Source organism: Cydia fagiglandana, chromosome 19, assembly GCF_963556715.1.
Source record: "Cydia fagiglandana chromosome 19, ilCydFagi1.1, whole genome shotgun sequence".
Taxonomy (NCBI): Eukaryota; Metazoa; Arthropoda; class Insecta; order Lepidoptera; family Tortricidae; genus Cydia; species Cydia fagiglandana.
Window position 1 is genome coordinate 3,850,497 of NC_085950.1, and position 14,276 is coordinate 3,864,772.

Genomic DNA, 14,276 nt, shown 5'->3' on the forward strand with positions numbered 1-14,276 from the left:
CACAGATAAACAAAAACATTTACTTAAAAAATTACAAGGTCGAAATGTCACGGAACTTGTGAGAGTAATACGTGAAAAATAAAAACTTTGATGACAAAAAAATCTGGACACAATTTAAGAAGCATCCCATTGCGTCGAGGAATCATCTGTATTTTTGCTTGTTTCATTACCTCCTCGCTTCTTTTTTTGTCCTTTGTATTCTGTAGCAATTTGTTAGATCTGAAAATAAAGATAACTTGCGTCGTCACGGATGTCGATTTATAGGTTTTAGGGAGTGCAGAATTCGAAAACGATGATCATTTTATAATCCAAGATGGCGGCTACGTATTTTGTCATAAAAGTCGTCATGAATATCGTTTTATAGGTTTTAGGAAGTGCCGATTTCGAAAATGATGACCAGTTTGGAATCCAAGATGTGTGCCGTGCACTTTGTCATAAAAGTCGTCATGGATATCGTTTTATAGGTTTTAGGAAGTGCCGATTTCGAAAATGATGACCAGTTTGGAATCCAAGATGTGTGCCGTGCACTTTGTCATAAAAGTCGTCATGGATATCGTTTTATAGGTTTTAGGGAGTGCAGAATTCGAAAATGATGACCATTTTGGATTCCAAGATGTCTGCCGTGCAATTTGTCATATAAGCCGTCATAGATGTTGATTTATAGTTGTTAGGAAGAGCAGATTTCGAAAATGATGACCATGACCAACAAAACGACATCCATGTCGACTTTTAACATAGTGCATGGCCGCCATCTTGGATTCCAAAATAGTTATTATTTTCGAAATCTGCGCTCCCTAAAACCTATAAAACGACAGCCATGACGACTTTAATATACTGCATGGCCGCCATTTTGGATTCCAAAATGGTCATCATTTTCGAAATCAGGGCCCCCTAAAACCTATAAAACGACACCCATGACAACTTTTATGACATAGTGCATGGCCGCCATTTTGGATTCCAAAATGGCCATCATTTTCGAAATCTGCGCCCCCTAAAACCTATAAAACGACACCCATGACGACTTTTATGACATAGTGCATGGCCACCATTTTGGAATCCAAAATGGTCATCATTTTCTAAATCTGAGCCCCCAAAACCTATAAAACGACACCCATGACAACTTTTATGACAGTGCATGGCCGCCATTTTGGAATTTCAAAATGGTCATCATTTTCTAAATCGGGGCCCCCTAAAACCTATAAAACGACATCCATGACGACTTTTATGACATAGTGCATGGCCGCCATTTTGGAATCGAAAATGGTTATCGTTTTCGAAATCTGCGCCCCCCAAAACCTATAAAATGACACCCATGACGACTTTCATGACATAGTGCATGGCCGCCATTCTGGATTCCAAAATGGTCATCATTTTCGTAAGCGGGGCCCCCTAAAACCTATAAAACGACATCCATGACGACTTTTATGACATAGTGCATGGCCGCCATCTTGGAATCCAAAATGGTCATCGTTTTCGAAATCTGCGCCCCTTAAAACCTATAAAACGACACCCATGACGACTTCTATGACATAGTGCATGGCCACCATTTTGGAATCCAAAATGGTCATCATTTTCTAAATCTGCGCCCCCCAAAACCTATAAAACGATATCCATGACGACTTTTATGACATAGTGCATGGCCGCCATCTTGGAATCCAAAATGGTCATCATTTTTGAAATCTGCGCCTCCTAAAACCTATAAAACGACACCCCTGACGACTTTTATGGCATAGTGCATGGCCGCCATTTTGGATTCCAAAATGGTCATCATTTTCGAAATCGTCACTCCCTAAAACCTATAAATCGACACCCATCTCGACTTTTATGACAAAGTGTTTGGCTACCATCTGCATGCAAGACATTTCTATTATTTTTACGTACATAAATGGCCCCCTGTCAACTTCCAACCTAATCGTTAATTTATTCGATTAATGTTCAGATTAATTCAATTTCAATCTATGTTATGTCGACTAAACTAATCGTGATTAAAATTTGAGGATTAACTTTTTTATTCCATTAATTAGTCGAATAAACAGTTAATCTAAGTCCCATCTCTGACCACGTCATTTTTACACTTTGAGAATATCTGAAAACAAATGAACACAAGGAGCCATTTTGCAAATCCAGTAACTTTGTTATTACTTTTGACAGCGCGTGTCATGTGTCTACACAGAGTCGACACAAAGTCGAAACATTTGCGACTACTTTGTGACTGCAATATTTCTCAGCCTTAAACCACATTTATACATCATAATTAACAAGTTTCGTAGTATGTAAAGCGTTATTTCTGTTATTTAAGTATAGTATACGCATCGAAGTACTAAAAATGCATCAAATAATATATTTATGAACACAAGCACTGAGAAGTAAACAATTTCATTTCCGGCTAAACTAAAACGATGTGGTGGCGCGTTGATTATATTACACTTAGTTTATCAAATCACTCGAGCAGTTTAATTCCCCATAATAATTTAAGTCCTATTGTAATATAAATGCAAACAATATATAATTACGTCTTGTAATCCGTTTTAGAGATGGCGTATTAATGTCACTTATTTTTATTTAACTATTTTTCCATCTGACAGTTTCCATTTGACAGGAACGAAATGAACGAATGAACGAATGATTTTGGCATAAAGTAGTCGCAAACTAGTAACAATGTGTGCACACGGCGACCACACTTTATGTCACTTTGTGTCATGTGTCGACCCTTCCCCATTTCTGGTAACTGTGTCGACACGGCGACGACTCTGCGACTGGAATTGTGACCGAAACAGACGGTGTCGACACAAGATGTGTCTACACCGCGTCGTAACGGCGACTGGAAATGGTTGTATGGGCAGTCGACGTCAAAGATATGTTTAAACTTTTGCACCTTACTCCTTTGTAATAAGAAGTATAAACATATTAAAAAATAAAAGACTTTTATTCGTGACGATCACAAAACATGTACGAACATGTACAGTTTTTAACGTCAACTGTACCTACGAAAAGTACGTTCATTGTCGTCGTGTAAGGCAATCCAACGTACATCCTTATCGAATCGCACCAAAATCATGGTATGCTTCAAAAGTTGGCTTGGCACCGACTTCACACATATCAGTTGGTAACGCATAGACTTAAAAAGGATAATATTTTATTTCATCCTTTTTGAAGTCGGTTTTCTTTTTTTTGTAAAAAGTTTTTATGTTGTGATAAAAACGTGTAGTTTGGGTAGCTACAGATAGATGTAGTGCATAATAATTGTTTTCTATCGTTTCGCGAAAAAATATTTGGCGGTTTCATGACTCCTCTACACGATGGGCCAACGCCGGCCACTCCAAGGGACGTATTTATGTATTAGAGGGAGCAAGTGATATTGCTATCTCATTCTACCGCATGGCTGCGTCCCTTGGAGTGGCCGGCGCTGGCCCATCGTGTAGAGGAGCCATCATACATTTTGCTGGTCCATGGGATGGTCTATGGGAGATATCCGAGATATAATGTTATTTTTTCGGGATTTCGGGGTTGGTCCCATAGTAAAAGTTGCTCAGTATAATCCCAAAACCTCCCTGGCAACGGCAATACAGTTATTTTTTAGCCACCGTGTATATCTTTGCTACCGGAAGGCGCAGCGTGGGTAGACCCCCACAAGGTAGGTGGACTGACGACCTGGTAAAGGTCGCGGGAGTCCGCTGGATGCGGGTGGCGCAAGACTGGTCATTGTGGCACTCTTTGGGGGAGGGGAGGCCTATTATGTCCAGCAGTGGATGTCCTCTGGCTGATATGATGATGATGATATCTTTGCTACCTACTCTACTCGTACTACCCATCCCTGTCTTCATGTAGGTCAAATTGTCCATATTTATAATTTTATTCGCGTTTGCGTGTCGAATGTTGCGTGCTCGGCGAACATTGACATAATTTGTTTCGTATAACTGGCCTATTTGTCCCGAAATGATCCGTTTTGGTAGATGAATAGCGAGTTTGACAAAAAATAAAAGTTGTACTAAGTTTCTGGAATATTTCAACGACGTGGTGGGAATAAGGGCAATTTTCGACCAACGGCCAACCAAACCCCAACCAAGTCAAATAAAACCAACCAAAACCCAACCAAATGCCTACGTTGCAGTTGGCGTGCAGTTCTCATACAAAATAAATGCAGTCGGATGCAATCCGTCTGTATCGGCCCTTGGTTGGCAACTTCCTGCCTCGCCTGCTAAGGGGCTATTCATAAATTACGTCATTTCAAATTAAGGGGTTTGGACATCGGATGATAGTAACATGACGTAGGAGGAAACGGGGTCATTCGAAGCATGATTTTTGGATGATTTTAGGGGGAGGGGTCAAAAATCGTCATAAATCGATGACGTAATTTATGGACAGCCCCCAAACTGTGGAATGTACCCGCTGTATTATCGCATCTACTTCTACAGGGTGGCTAAAAATAACTGCATTCCCATTACCACAGAGGTCTTGGGATTATATTGAGAAACTTTTACTATGGCACCAACCAACACCGAAATCGAAAAAAAATCTTTCTCATTCCTCCACAGGACAGGTAGGTAGGTACCTACAATAAAGTACAGTCGTCGTCAAAGACATGTTTACATTTTTCGCCTTATTACAAGGGAGTATATTTAAGGTGCAAAAGAGATATTAAATAACAAAATAAATAAATCATAAATCTAGCCCTAAATTAGCCTGAGGCATTGTTCCCAGGACGAAGGCGCGAGGCTGAGTTTTTGTGCGAAAAAAGGGGCAGCTCGTAGGTCGCCAGACACCCAGACTAGTTTAGTAGAAATTTCTTTTACTAGGGTTTTGGTGTCTGACGACCAAGGACCGAGAGTTTCATTCAATTGCAAGTGCCGCAAATACGTAATTGCATACGATAGGTGCAAAAGTGGAAACATATCTTTGACGTGGACTGTACACTAACCTAATCTATTAACAAAAACAAGTCTCACACATGTAATGCTACGTGGATGCTAGTTTAACGAGGATAAATTGGGCAATAGATCGCCACAACCCAATTTGATTGGACAGTCTGAAGTTTGGGTCATAGGTCACGGCGTCCCAATCGCCGAATCTTATAGTCAAATACTATTATTTAATTAGAACGCTACCTAACGAGCATTACAGCCCACACGCTTAAATAGTGTGCGGTTAATGTGGATTATAAGTATAGATGAGCCGAATATGGACTTTGCTGAATACGGCCAATGTTCGGTTCAGCTTATACCAAACCGAATATTCGGTTGGGCTAAAACTGCCTAAAACGCACCATACAAGTTTATGCAGATCTGCGCGGTATGCACTCCGCACGTGATTTCGATTTCTGAAGTATATACTTACACACGTAAATTTGTAGTGTTAGACCTTCATGGTTTACTTAGATATCAATGACTAGAGGAATGTCACATTTGAGTTTAGTTGAGTTATTGATTTAGCTATCAAATAAAGCACATATATATTTCTATATTATTATTTAATGTAATTAGAGATACAACAGAATGGCGACGAGTTATGATCGAATAAAATAAAAATACAATAATTCCACGCAAAGTTATATCCGCGGTACCTCAAACTACAGCTAGTTGACTAATTCCTTTACAATGGAAAAGCTAGCAGAAGTGCTCGCCGAGATGATGGAAACCATGAAGGTCTAAAGCGCCCTCCAGACTATGCGCGTGAATCGCGGGCGAAGCCGCGAACGCAAGTGTGGCGCCGATTTCGCAGATTGTTCACGCCTTCGCGGATTGTTCTCCGTTTTTTGTCGGTATTTCGGCCCGCGTCAAAGGAGACGCGAAGCGCGAACTTGCAAGACTCCACATTACACACTATTTTATTGGCTATCTGTTGACATTGACAAGATAAATTGTCATAACCTTCTATATATGGCGGCACTGAGCATATAATCACTACGTTTTAAGAGTCGGCACTTTCGAACAAGCCTTAAACCGAATTATGAACGTACATTGTGCCAACACACCAAATACATGTCAATATTGCCAATACAAAAAAAAAACAACACTAGGGCTTGCCACTACTGGCGTACCTACTCTTTATCGATATCGATAAATGTGCGATACAGTCGCCATCAGATATATCGGAGCGGCCGAGGTGCTCAAAAATATCTGAACACGCACCTAGCGCCATGACAATAGAGGCGTGTTCAGATATTTGTGAGCACTTTGGCCGCTTCGATATATCTGATGGCGACTGTACATGCTGCTGTACTGTACTATAGTAACAGTAAATTTTGAGTATCACTAGGATTAATAAAATAAAAGCAAAATATAATAATAATTTTATTTAACATATTAAAGATATGATACAGATAGTTTATTATTACATGGTATGTGCTACCAAAATGCAACAACAGTCATTTTAATTCGATAAGATTATTTCTATGCCTCAATGTTGGTAACAAGTACGTTCATAGTTTATCATAGTATGGGGTGTCGATGGGCTGTATGGCGGCTAATTGGTTTGATAGTATCCTGTGCGTTTTAATAAAAATGGAAAAAGATGTTCAAATTCAAAATATTCAATGGAACAACCAGATAGAGCTGTTGTTTATACAGCTCTACCAGGCTGAGCCCATTTTATGGGATGTGTCATTAAGAGACTATAAAAATAAATTACGCACATACGACGCGTGGTCGCGAATAAGCGATATATTGGAAATACCTGTAGATAAACTTCAACAAAAGCGTAATTCCCTATTATCGAGCTACAGGGCCTACAAACTTAAAGTGAAAAAGTCGATTAAGTCCGGGGCCGGTGCGGACGAAATATACAAGCCATGTTGGTTCGCGTACGAAGTTCTGGACAGCTTTTTAAGGGATAAGGATACCCCAAAGAAAACAATAACGACGGTAAGATAATCATGTTTATTTTAACGAATACAATAAGTAGTAAACTCGTCTCTGATTTGTGTGGCGTTAAGAGGAGATCGGCGTGGTATTTGCCGCATATTGCGAACGGCACACGTCGTATCGGTTTCGTTTCTCCATGAGCCTGGTTGGATGAGAACGTCGTTCCGGTCATATTGATCAATTGAACCTGGAGGCGTGTAGATATGCGACGATGTCCTGCTACGCCTCAAGTAATTGTGTAACAATATGCAAGTTAATGTAACAATGCTAGCTTTCTCTGGTTGCAATTGTATAGGTTTTTTGAAAACCCGAAATTTGGTAACCAGTATACCAAAAGCGTTCTCTACTGTAACACGAGCACTTGACAATCGTTGGTTGAATATGCGTCGTGGATTTCCCCGCTCAAGGTTTCCGGGATACGGTTTCATTACATTCTCCGAAAGAGCAAATGCTGCATCAGCCAAGAACACATAAGGCACATGTTTATTTAATCCGGGCAATGGATGTGGTGGTGGCAGATTCAGTTGGTTGTCGCAAATCTTTTCCCACAACATGCAGTTTCTAAATACGCCACCATCACTGATTCGACCTTGGCAGCCGATGTCAGCAAAAGTAAAATTGCACTGACTGTCTACTAGTGCCAGGAGGACAATACTGAACGTTCTCTTGTAATTAAAATATTCAGATGCCGAGTTAATTGGGCATTGCAAAGCAACATGCTTGCCATCTAGAGCCCCGATGGCCCGAGGAAATTTCAATGAATAGCCTTTTGAAATTTCTAGCCATTCCTCGGGGCATGAAGGAAGCTGCAAAAAAATAACATTAATAATATTAATTTATTTTTCTAGGAGGACAAAGAAAATGTGAATAAAGAAAATGAAGAAGAAAATCTTGAAAAATCACCACCAGCTCAATCTCAAACTATCAGAAGAAAACAAAATCCGCCGGAGCTTCTGCATGCAGGCCGTATGGTAGAAGAAGCCCTGAGTACCTTTAACACAACTATGAAGCATTGTGTTAAAGATACTCAGGATCCAGACGACTGTGATTTATATGGTCAACTTTTGGCCAAAAAGTTGAGAGCACTTAGGGTAAAGGCACCAGTGCTCAGCCATGCGCCAGTAGTCAGCCTTTCTTGCCTATTTTTGGCTGTAAATAATTAAGTTTTCCTAATTTTCATGTGAAAACTAGGTAATATTATAGATTGATAAGCTATTCATTGAAAAATACCTTAATTTTTAAACGAATACTCTACGATGATCCACAAAAAAAATTCAAAGTGGTGGTGTCTTCTGACATGAAAGGTTAAGAGATATGCGCCATTTTTTTTGGAATGTCACATGGTATTTTGATAAGACGATAGCAGCCGAATTGTGATTTATTTTTAAAAGAATATGGACTGCTTCACCTAATTAATACCTAAACTATCTGAAAAACGTAAAAGATTAATATTAATCCATGTGGAAGTAACATTTTTATGGCGGCTGACTATTGGAAACTACTTTTTTGTACAAAATCCAATAGTCAGCCTCCCCTGGCTGAGTACCGGGTTTGAAGCAGTAATTTTAAAAAGGTCGTAAACCCAGAAGTCAGCCGGGGGAGGCTGACCATAGGATTTAGGATTTGTTATTATTTTAAAATGAAGTGTAAGTCGTTATATCAAGCCCCTTTAAAAAATTACGTTATTATGAATTTAGTTGATTGAAATACATTAAATACCCAGTAGTCAGCCTTTGGCTGACCACTGGACAATAAGCTCACTCTATTTGAACCCACTAAACAGCCATTAGAATGGGATGGCTGGGCACTGGGTACCTAAAGGCTGTGTATTGGTATACAGGGGGCTGATTACTGGCAAAAATGCCCTTTTATTATATTTAATTAAATATTTCCGAAAGTTGAATTCAATTAAGTTTTATTATTTACAAAAATTAAACTTTATTAAATTCTTGAACAGAAAAAACATTGATAATACCTATTGGTACATAAGTGTGTAAATTATACGATCTTGAACATAGAAATTTCGTTATAAGGCTGACTACTGGTGCTTTTACCCTAATTAGTATTGAGGACAGGTTGAGAATGATGCATACAATAGATGGTATGTTCTTGACCTGTCCTCAAATAAGACAAGTTAACCCATGGTCATCATCATCACAAGCTACAGCTACTTCCACAATGCCCCCCTCATATTCTAATCCTTTCACTATAATTTCCAACAACACACTCCCTTCCAGGCCTCAAAAGGATGTATCAATAGATAAACCTTTCAAGCCTATAATAATTAAATCTAGTAAAATCATTCGTCCTCATACAAACCCATTCTAAATATTAAAGTCCCCCAGTATTAATCTAATATCAATATTGAACTTACAGTACCGGCCAATTATATATATATCACCTCCATGTTTTTTCAGTGGAACCTTTTTTAAATTTGTAAGTGATTTCCACCTCACTACTGTAAGTAGGTAGTCTAGTAGCATAGAGTAATATAAGTAAAGAAAGAGTGGTAACTCCATACATCAGTTTTCTTATCAAAACGCGAATTATTTCGTAGTCGACATCTAGTGTCAAGTAGCAGAATTTATCAGTACTGCTAGTTGACAATAGATGCCGCGGCGAACGAAAACTAATAGTACATTTTTCGTCAGTAGCGACACTTGTCATCTGGTGTCAAGTAGCGGTACTGATAGTTCCGTTACTTGACGTTAGATGTCGACTACGAAATAACTCGCGTTTAGGCAAAAAAACTGATGTATGGAGTTACCACTCTTTCTTAACTTTAATATATATTACTCTATGCAAGTAGTAGTCCTTTGTGCGAGCGATGAGAAAAATTGGTCTCATGTTATGGTTTTTCATCGTTTTTTTTTATAGAGTAGGTAACTTAATTTTTTTGTTAGAGGATATTTAATAATATGTTGTCTCCTATTGTAATTCACAGTGTTTCCAAAGAGAATAGAGTGTATAGAGAGTTAAAATATTGTCATAGTAAATTTTGTAGTCACAGTCAATTTACTGCCATCTTTACACAGATGATTAAAACTTTTAGAACGCCATTTGACTTTAATCCTCATTCTTTCACTGTTATGTGCTAAATTTCTTAAATATAAAAAAAGTGTCGCCATCTACTTGAGCATAGGCCAAAGGTACTGTGCCATCTTTTCGAGCGATGAGGCCGCCTTTGGCCTATACTTGAGTAGTCGAGTAGATGACGACACTTTTTGATATTTAAGAAAATATTTAACACATATCAGTGAAAGAATGAGGATCACAGTCAAGTAGCATCCTACAAGTTTTAATCATCTGTGTAAAGATAACTTGACTGTGGCTACAAAATTTACTATGACAATATGCCTCTATTTTAATTTTTTTGGTATTTAATTGCCACTGCAATCATCATATATTTATATAGCATTTACTCTATACATCTTGGCCGGTACTGTATAATGTTTGTTGTTATTTTAGTGGTTATGAATGAAAATATAATTACCAGTAGTTACCACCAACTCATTTTGGTGGTAACTAGTAGCTTAGAAGATCATAATCATTTATTTGTTGCAAATCATGGTATTAAGTAGATGTTAATACAACAGGGAAGGTTCATCTTTATAGTTTATCCTATAATAGCTGCCCAGAGGCCTATAAAAATGTCTCCCATTCTATTCTAAATTGAATGTTTACCATGACAGTTAAAAATTACATTTGTCATGGCAAGTATTTCACTCTGGGCCGCTACAGGTGTATTTAGATGTTTCTGAAATGGTTACTGTTTTTTTATTTCTGCTTCATTTCTTGAAATATATTTTGTATGTTGTTGAAAGTTATTCCCTTTCTCGCCTGTTATTTGCAGAGACCGGAATTTTCGTGGCACTTGAACTGTCATTCCAATATAGGTACATATATAAATACAATACAGAACACAATATATATTAAAAGATTAAAAGTAGAGGTAAACAATAAGCAGTCTAATCGCTAAAGAGCAATCTCTTCCAGGTAACTTATGAGTTTAGTTCAATTTCCAGTGTTTATTTGATTTCATGTTTAAATTCTGTTTAAGCACTAACAACTGTCCTATTAGTTTCTCTAAAAAATAAAATACATGGTCACATTAATCCAAATTTATTGTTTATTGTATATTTCTATTTTACATTACTCAAAAATTATTTGGAAGAAATTGCTCTTCTGCCTGCCTCTTCTTCTGCTTCTTATTGCCTGGTATGTAGTTATTTACATCTGCATTTAATCTTCTTTAATAGGTATGTTGTGTTCTATATTGTATTATATGTATAATGGATGTCTATAAATGAGAAGTCACTGTAACAATTAAAAAATACCACAAATATTCTGGTCTTTGGTCATTTGTTAAATTATTAGGCCAAAAATATGTGCAGTATTCTAACCCTTGTAAGGCTCTTATGTACATATTCATTGCAATACTTTTGTGAACTACTATTATTAAGTACCATTTCCTTTGTTTCATTGCTTTTTAAAACAAATTAATTTAATTCCAAATTACCTACTTATAGTTTGTGCGGAAAGAGAAGAGTTGTGGAATGTATGGGAACCAATACAAACTACGAGTCTTCTCTTTCCGCACAGACTATAGAATAAGGTCCACATAAAAAAATTAAAAAATGTATGGTGGGCCTTACAAGGCTTAAGTTTATAGGTAATATTAATAAATATTCATAATTAAACATTTATAATTTTTATTTCACCTTAATTTCATCCTTTAAAGCTTCATTCAAAGCCATGCAAACTTCTGGTATAATTTCTGATATCAACTGAGGTGATATTTTGAATAAGAAATGTAGACTCTGGTAGTCATCGCCGGTGGCCAAATAACGAAGTGTTACTGCGAGACGTATGCGGGCTGGAATGGATTTTCTCAGGTGGGTGTCTTGTTTCGATATTTGGCTCGAAATTTTGTTAAGTAAATATTCGAAATCCATTACAGACATGCGGGTAAACTTTTTGAACTCTCCGGACGGTTCGGCTACCAGTTCACCCAATTGCTTTTCCATACATGCACTGGAACAAAACACAGAAATATGAATGCAACAAAGCTCCAGTTTTAACAGAGTTAATCAGCGAACCCTGGGCTCTAAACCAAGAGCTGACGATGCAACGAGAGAAACAGAAAAACTATTGAAATGCATCTTCTATCTTGTTTAAAATCGGTCGAAAATGTACTTACTTTGATCTATTTCGATGGATACTTGTCATCCACCATCTTCTTCTTCTGCTTTTCCTTTTTCTCTTTTTTGTACATTTTATAAATTGATAATTATAATATGATACAGCGCATAACAACAGCGATGCTGCCGTAGCTACAAATTCGTCCATCTTCAAGCCGGGTGCGAATTTGATCAACCAAATCACTTGGGTCAATTTCTGAACACGATTTTTTTTCTGTCCGTGATGAAAATCGCGGGTTAGCATCAAATAATACTTACCATTTTTTTTTTACATAAAGAAGCCACACTTTCACACCGGGTTCCATATGAATTCACTGATTAATTGGTTTTTAGAGTACACTTAAAAATACCTAAAGGCTCAAATTACTACTCCCGTGCCCTGTCCGGAATCTACTTTTGAGCATAATGAAAAATCCTACGAAAAATTCTACATTAGTATCACTAATTTAGTGTCAAATACTTAAACTAGATGATATTTACTATCACTGAGCACATACACTATTAACTTCATTGTGGTAAATAACTCATGATCGAAGTTTAAATTTTGTCCGAGCGCGCGAGTAAAATTTCGTCGGCAAAACTCAAAGGGCTCTGACAGCCGACGTCTGTATCTGAACCGCCTCGTGTCCCGCCTCACCTGTACTGGCAGTATTCGGCTGATTCTCAATGCAAGCGGATGTACGTCAAGCCACGGCGTGTTCGAGCAAATCGCATAAGTATTTCGGAATCCGGGTGGGCGACAATTTTTTTCTAATTTCGATGCCCCTTATAAATTTTATTTCCCATATAGCTTTTATAGCTATAGCAAAAACAATTGTCATATTTAGGAGCCCTTTATGTATCTTTATGTAAGCGATAACATAACAGTTTGGTTAAACACGATTTAAATTTTTGGCGAATTTTTTTATTACGAATTCTAATTTCCGTGCCCTAATTCCCATAGAATATTTACCTAAAACAGCTGATTAAGTGGCACGGGAATTAGAAAGTATTACATTTATTGTCAACAAATTTTTAATTGGGGGCACTGTAAGTTAATTGGCAATGTTTACGTCATATTATTATTACATATATATATATATATATATATATTGGCATTGAATATATATTATATGTAATAATAATATGACGTATATCTTTCTATTTTACATTTAAGGAAATCTCAGAGAATGCACAAAAATCTATGAACGGTTTTTTAGTATAAGTACTATAGTACATACTTACACAGTGGACCCGAATAACCCGGGCAATTTTAATCCGTAAGGTAAGTTGGGGTAAGACGACACTGGGGTAAGACTATCACTTGTATGGAATCCTCGTACTGTTAGTCTTACGCCACCTTACCTTATTCATTTATCATATTATAATATTAAAATATATAAACAAAACTATTTTTGGAATTATTACATATTACCCGTACCTAAGGTTACATGAAACAAAATGAATCAAATTTACAATGGTTTTATTTTGTAAATTTGACAGCTGACAGCGTAAGCCGTATAAAGTTTAAATATCTGGGAGACCGAGCTTTGCTCGGAAAACATATACCTACCTAAAAACTCAAAAATGCGCGTTTTCCCACAGACACCTAGCTAGATCGATTTTTCATCCCAGAAAACGCCCATACATGATCTAATTTCATCGAAATCGTTAGAGCTGTTCCGAGATCCCCGAAATATGTACAAGAATTGCTCGTTTAATAGATTAGTTGTTATAAATTAGCTTTTCTAATAGGTACAAGAAAAATTTAATATATCCTATTCTTACTATATTATAAATGCGAAAGTATCTCTGTCTGTCTGTCTGTTATCTCGTCACGCTTAAGCCGCTGAAACAATATCATCTTGATAATACATATTTGGTATGGAGATAGTTTGAGGCCTGAAAAAGGACAAAGAATCACGGCAGTGCCGCCGCCAAGTCGAGCAAAACAAAGTGGCACGGCCGTACCATCAAATCGCAATAACATTATATCTAAATAACATTTAATTTGAGCATGTAGTCTAAGAATTAATACACTTTAAAATCCCTTAGTTTTGTCACTGGCACAATCACTCTCAATCAATATTATTTTAAGGTACTTCTAGCATACCCACAAGTTCCAAATTTGAAACGTAATTAGGTTTTAGCTTTTTAAGCCAACAAAAATCTAATAATACTGCAATATTAGTCACGTTCTAAAGATAACTGCATAATTAAGTTTGTAATCCTATAG

At 37.2% G+C, this 14,276-nt stretch overlaps 1 protein-coding gene across 1 annotated transcript in view; it reads left to right on the top strand.

The window, feature by feature from the left end:
* The first annotated feature begins 6,500 nt into the window (after nucleotides 1-6,500).
* LOC134674183 (uncharacterized) overlaps nucleotides 6,501-14,276 on the top strand; it is a 42,309-nt gene continuing 34,533 nt past the window's right edge. The window contains exons 1-2 of the mRNA XM_063532240.1: nucleotides 6,501-6,860; nucleotides 7,709-7,951. Coding sequence (XP_063388310.1) covers nucleotides 6,501-6,860; nucleotides 7,709-7,951 — 603 coding nt within the window. The remainder of the gene's footprint in view (nucleotides 6,861-7,708; nucleotides 7,952-14,276) is intronic.